The following is a 6,300-nucleotide window of genomic DNA, read 5'->3' as shown; positions in this document are numbered from 1 at the left end:
ACTACTACATACATACATACTTGACTTGAAGTAGCCATCTGTAGCTATAGCTATGGCTATAGCTATGGCTATAGCTACATATAATGGCTACTGATAGCTCTAGATAGTACATAGTTAGTAGTAGTGGTGATAGTATAGTAGTGTTCAATCAGTTCTATCTTCCTCACCCCCTCTCTCTCTCTCTCTCTGTACTTCTTCTCAGAGCCTACTGTTAGATTTAGCTTTGCTATTTACTGAATTATCTGAGCTCATCTATATGCATTACACACACATACAGAGTTTTCTAATCTCACCCTGCTTCTTCTTCTTCATCATATTCCTCTGTTTTTACTCTCTTCTTCTACTTCTTCTTCATCATTATATACCTTACACTGCACATTTTTTAAGCATTTTGGTTTTCTCCATTCTTCAGCAGAGCAGACATAATCAGCTTCTTCTTCTTATTCTTCTTCTTCATACTAGTAGTGCCCATATCTCCAACATTTCTCTGCAGTATATGAATTGATTGTTGCCTTGGCCCCAAGTGAATGTCAAATTCTTCACTAACTGAAATGGACATCTCTGCTTATTGCTCACTCAAGTGAGAACTAGCTGCTATTATTCAATACTCCAAAAGCAATGTATTAAATTTACATCAAAAGTATGCATTAAGTTCTACATCAAAAGCATGTATTAAATTTACATCAAAAGTATGTATTAAATTTACATCAAGGTTATCCATGTATTATTATTAATAAATAACACTACAGAAAAAAGCATCTTCCTGAATGCACCTTTGCTTCCAAAAAAGCTATCATCCCCATGGATTCTTAGCACTATTGTGTTTTGCATATAATCTATGCTCAGGAAAAACCAACAGATGAACTCATTGCAGAAAAACAACAAGAAAAGAAATTAGGGATCGATCGATCGCTCGAACTAATAACATGCGAAGACCAAGCTGAGAATTTCCCTCTGCTTCTTCCCCCCCCCCCCCTGCTATTTCTCGTACAAATAAGCATTAATGGGATTAGGCATGAAGCGTTCACTAGAAGAGAGCCTAATTCTATCACAAAGTGTGATGGAAGAATGCAAAGGAAAGAAGGAGAAGAAGAACACCAGCAAGAATACTGTACAATTACATAAGAAGTATTTAGGCTCATGGAACATGATGACACTTGTGTGGGTGTTTGCCATAGCTGGACTTATAGCATCATATATCGTGTATCATTTCTTCAGCAGAGAACACTATAAGCACTATGAGGACACATTGATTAACATGTGTGATGAGAGAGCAAGGATGCTTCAACATCAATTTGCAGTGAGTATGAACCATGTCCATGCCTTGGCAATCCTGGTCTCAACTTTCCACTTAGGGAAGCATCCCTCTGCGATTGACCAGGTTAGTAGGCCTTCACTTCCTCCAATTGGGAAACCTCTCTCATTTGGTTCTACTTCCTATCGAATTCGTTTGTATCTTCTTCTTTTTGTAGGTTTCTCTTCTCTGTCATTTCCTATGCTAAAGTCCCCATTGCTTCTATCTCTCAGAAGGCTCAGCCATAAGTGGATTTTTCTTGGTTCTGCAAGAGAAGCTGTTATGTTGTTTTCCCTTTGCTGGAAAAGCAAATTGGTTTTTTTCTTCATTTCTTTCTCAAAGGAAAATATCTGATTTGGCTCTACTTCTAATGTTAAAGCCCACATCACATGTGGTAGAATTTCTTTGCTATAACAACTCTGAGTTGAACCCTCATTTCTTCTCTTCACTTGGTCTCCCTTGCTTCTAAAATTCTCGTTTTCTTGAGTAAATCCTCTTTTCTTCTTTATAAAGTACTTCACTAGTTCTAATCCCATATTGTATGTTAAAGTGAATCCCCATTTTGCTTCAAAAACATCGGTTTTTGTCTAGCATAAGGTTCATATGTGGTTTTCCCTTTGGTGTTCACAGGAAACTTTTGCAGAATACACAGCAAGGACTGCTTTTGAGAGGCCTCTCATGACTGGAGTAGCATATGCATCTAGGGTCCTACACATAGAAAGAGAAGCTTTTGAACGTGTGCAGGGATGGACCATCAAAACAATGCATTCTAAAGAACCCAGTCCTGTTCGAGATGAATATGCTCCAACTGTGCTCTTTCAAGAGACCCTAGGGCACCTTGCTTCTCTCGATATGATGTCTGGAGAGGTGAGACCTTCTTTCATGTATGTGTGCATGTGCACTATATATGTATATGCATGTATGTGCTTTATGTACTTATGTGTTACAAAAAATCTATATTCATATATATCAGAAGAAATTTTAGCCATTTTTCCACTGGAAGAGCCACTTTCCCGCATGTTTCCCTATTAGCTTTATAATTATGATCTAAATATACTAATTACATTAGATATCATTCATCTCACCTATGAAAGCTCATAAAAATGTCTGGCTACTCTATGAGAGTGGAGATCATAGTGGGCAAAATGTCGGAAAAGACTTAATAATTAAATTAATTGCAATATGCTTAAACCTTTCATAAACTAATGCTAACTCTCCTGCCATCATGTATGTACATTCTTTGCAGGAAGATAGAGAAAATATATTGAGAGCTAGGGCATCCGGTAAGGGCGTACTGACACGGCCTTTCAAGCTTCTAGAATCCAACCATCTTGGAGTTGTTTTGACCCTTCCTGTATACAACACGGATCTCCCTGTGGATGCAACGCCGGAGCAGAGGACTAAGGCAGCAGCTGGGTTTGTCCCTTCTCTTCTTTCTAATGTTTATAGAAATTTTACTAATATCATTATAGTGGTGTTCCTACCACGAAGGTCACATGTGAACCAACCCTGGTCCGTCGGTAAACCTGCTACTATTCATCTATGGTAAACACCTAATATTTGATCTGGAATCTGTTTGTAATTGTCTAATAAAAAAAATACTGTGAATATGCAGGTACTTGGGGGGAAGCATTTGACTTTGAGTCGTTAGTTCAAAACTTGCTTCAACACCTTGCTAAGAAGGAAGCCATCATTGTAAATGTTTATGACATAACCAATTCTTCCAGCCCTTATACTATGTATGGACCAGATGACTTCTCGGATGCAACTGCATCTCGTGTTAGCTCACTAGATTTTGGTGATCCTTTCAGAAAACATGAGATGAGATGCAGGTATGTTGGAGAAAGCATGATTATGTATCTGATATAGAAAATATCATTGTCTTTGAGATAGTAACTAGTGTGCACGTTTAAGATAGCATTTTTCATGGATGCAATGCAATGCAATGTTTGTTTGTTGATGTGTATATATTGTTCATCAGAAGTTTTTTTCATAATATGATAATTAGGTTAATTAACTTGGGTGATGGGATAGGTTAGCAAGCAAGCCGCCCGTCGCACGGCTTGCTATTGGATTTGCAAATGGAGTATTGGCACTAGTAGCACACTCATCTGTTCTATGGTCTATAATGCACATATGCATGTAAGGAAGGTAGAGGAGGACTATCGCAAAATGGAAGAGCTGAAAGTGAGAGCTGAAGCTGCTGATATTGCAAAATCTCAGGTAACTATGGGAATTGAGTGGGATAATATCCTCATATTACAAGCTTCACTGGTAGTAAACGATATTTATGCATTATTTGTGCATTTACAGTTCTTTAGCAACTGTATCTCATGAAATCAGGACGCCTATGAATGGAGTTCTTGGTATGTGGTGCTATATCTACTTTTTAGATTTTAGGGTTTATTTGTAACGGTCAAAAACAGAACAAGGAAGCCAGATGAATACAAAAATTACTTCCCCTTTTCATTTCAGGCATGCTGCAAATGCTCATGGACACAGACTTGGACACAACACAACAAGACTTTGCCAGAACAGCCCAAGCTTCTGGGAAAGCATTAATTACATTAATCAATGAAGTCCTGGACCAAGCAAAGATTGAATCCGGACGCATTGAACTCGAGGCTGTAGCATTTGATCTGCGGAGCATACTTGACGATGTGTTGTCTCTTTTCTCTGGAAAAACACGGGATAAGGGCATTTGAGGTACAATACAAAGAAGGATGCAAGTACAATTGTAAAATAATTTGCAAATGAAGACATTGTTTTGAGAAGATTATATCTAGAAAACTATTAATCAAGATCTTTCTAATTATTTTCTCTCTAAATAAGTTTTCTAAGCATTTGATATATTACTTTGTTTGGTACTTAATGGCTTGCATTGATCTTGACTTTTCTTTGCTTGGTTCTATTTCATGTGAGAAAGCTTGCTGCCTTTGTATCAGACCGAGTACCCCATGTTCTTGTCGGCGATCCAGGAAGGTTCCGGCAAATTATCACTAACCTTGTTGGGAACTCTGTGAAAGTAAATGCCATTTTCCAATTTCCCTTAGCCAATTTTGGTCACTTATATGAGATGTCCTTAACAAACACTTTTGTTTTTGCTTTTTGGGGGGGGTTACTAATTGAAGTTCACCGAAAGAGGCCATATATTTGTACGAGTCCATCTCTGGGATGATATTGAATCATTACGAATGCGAACAAGCAATCCCGAGTTGTTAAGAAAAGAGTTAAATGAAGGGAGGGCAAAATTTTGCAATGGCAATGCTTGCAACAATACTCTAAGTGGCTTTGCAGTGGCAGATGGGCAAAATAGTTGGGGACATTGTTTGAGCTTTTGATTGGAAATAGAAGCTTTGATAATGTTCAATGGAGGGGAACAAGATTTGTTCAATGTTGGAGACCATGTTAAGCTGTTTGTGAGTGGTGGAGGATACTGGGGTGGGTATACCATTGCAAGCCCAACAAAGAATTTTCATGCCTTTCATGCAAGCTGATAGCTCAACATCTCGAACCTATGGGGGCACCGGAATAGGACTAAGTATTAGTAAATGTCTAGCCGAGCTAATGAATGGTGAGATGAGATTTAAGAGTGTACAAGATGTAGGATCTACTTTTACATGCACTTTGATGCTCACAAAAGGCATGATAAACTGGGAAGATAATCAGCGAAGACCTCTCAGTGATCCTCTTCCAACGAGATTCAAGGGTATGAGAGCACTAGTTGTCGATGGTAACCATGTCCGATCCGAAGTTACAAAATATCATCTTCAACGGCTAGGTGTGCAAGTTCGAATCCATCACGACTGTCGGGGCGCAGTCCGAATGGTATCATCCAGTGATGGTGGTGTGAGTAATATTGGGGGAGGCCAGGTTAGTACAATCCATATACTTTTTGTTATGAATTGAAAAAACGTTAGAGAATGAAACAATCTCCATATTTTGTGATGGCATCTATGTATTCCTTGTGAGTTTAGGTTATTATTGGAAATTTAAAATGATCTTAAATGTGGATATCAACAAATAAATGTGTGTGCCTGTGTTGTATTCATATTTATGTAAATATCTATGTCTACATGTACACACACACACGCCCCTATATACATATATGTTAGTCAATGTGCAAATTTTTGAAGGTGACGCTATCACAGTGCAGCAAAGGTTTTGTCTTATTGTTGAAACCTTTTAGAAAATCTGCCAATTTGTGTGACCCTTGTTATGTGATTCCTACTCTCTTTATTTGTCAGAATACTAGAGGATTTGGACATGGTCCTAGTGGAGAAAGATGCATGGGGCATGTCCCACAGGACTATCTTTCCCATCCTTGCTTCCAAATAGGCAGCAAAGTTCAACCACATGGAGAATACACAAGAAAGAACTGCCAATGATTCTGCTGGCAACTGCCATAACCCCCCGAGAGACCGAAAAAGCAAAAGCAATGGGGTTTGTGGAAACAGTCATAATGAAACCATTGCGGCCCAGCTTAATGGCAGCATGTCTTCAACAAGCTCTAGGCCTAGAAAAGCAAAGGGATACAAGGGCAATGTGTTAGAGGTGGTCGGCGTGAAAAACTACACAAGCTTATCAAAGGTAAGAACATACTAGTGGTTGATGATAACCTTGTCAACCGTCGGGTTTGCAGCAGGTGCCCTGAAAAAATATGGAGCCAGTGTTGAATGTTGTGAGAGTGGTAAAGCTGCCATTGCATTGCTTCAGCCTCCTCATACTTTTGATGCTTGTTTGATGGACATCCAAATGCCAGAGATGGATGGGTAAGGAAAGTTAAACAAAAAGCCTTGATGAATCTCATTTATTTTTTGTTTAGGGTGGTGCTTGTGGTTATTTTCTTAACAGATTCGAGGCCACCAGACAAATAAGAAGTATTGAGAAGAAGATTGTGGCAACGGAGCAAAGTTTGGGGGGGGTATGAAGAAAAAGTGGCTGACGGAATATGGCATGTCCCCAATTTTTGCAATGACAGCCGACGTCATTCAAGCGACGCCTGT

At 38.9% G+C, this 6,300-nt stretch overlaps 2 protein-coding genes across 2 annotated transcripts in view; both read left to right on the top strand.

The window, feature by feature from the left end:
• Positions 1-328: 328 nt before the first annotated feature.
• Positions 329-6,300, top strand: part of LOC147865487 (putative histidine kinase 4) — a 7,156-nt gene continuing 1,184 nt past the window's right edge. Inside the window, 14 exon segments of the mRNA XM_087318313.1 lie at positions 329-1,381; positions 1,925-2,161; positions 2,541-2,710; positions 2,910-2,922; positions 2,924-3,126; positions 3,329-3,398; positions 3,401-3,534; positions 3,608-3,660; positions 3,770-4,023; positions 4,221-4,319; positions 4,426-4,719; positions 4,721-5,171; positions 5,550-5,596; positions 5,598-5,635. Of these exon segments, the coding sequence (XP_087174439.1) occupies positions 1,004-1,381; positions 1,925-2,161; positions 2,541-2,710; positions 2,910-2,922; positions 2,924-3,126; positions 3,329-3,398; positions 3,401-3,534; positions 3,608-3,660; positions 3,770-4,023; positions 4,221-4,319; positions 4,426-4,719; positions 4,721-5,171; positions 5,550-5,596; positions 5,598-5,635 (2,441 nt within the window). The 5' untranslated portion in view covers positions 329-1,003.
• RR24 (response regulator 24) lies at positions 5,850-6,273 on the top strand. Its single transcript, XM_087318312.1, has 2 exons — positions 5,850-6,066; positions 6,149-6,273. Exons 1-2 carry the CDS (start codon positions 5,906-5,908, stop codon positions 6,222-6,224), a joined length of 237 nt encoding a protein of 78 aa, XP_087174438.1. The 5' UTR covers positions 5,850-5,905; the 3' UTR covers positions 6,225-6,273.

Source organism: Azolla caroliniana, unplaced genomic scaffold (genome assembly GCF_043228905.1).
Source record: "Azolla caroliniana isolate FFs.n. ecotype wild unplaced genomic scaffold, voAzoCaro1.0.p SCAF_4, whole genome shotgun sequence".
In the NCBI taxonomy this organism is placed as follows: Eukaryota; Viridiplantae; Streptophyta; class Polypodiopsida; order Salviniales; family Salviniaceae; genus Azolla; species Azolla caroliniana.
Note: the sequence above shows the minus strand (reverse complement) of the source record. Positions and strands in the feature narration are given on the sequence as shown.

Bases quoted from the DNA above. Each gene is read 5' to 3' on its own strand.
- RR24 (XM_087318312.1), top strand. From the start codon at position 5,906: ATGATAACCTTGTCAACCGTCGGGTTTGCAGCAGGTGCCCTGAAAAAA. The intron at 6,067-6,148 runs GTAAGGAAAGTT...TTTTCTTAACAG, and splicing joins CAAATGCCAGAGATGGATGG to ATTCGAGGCCACCAGACAAA.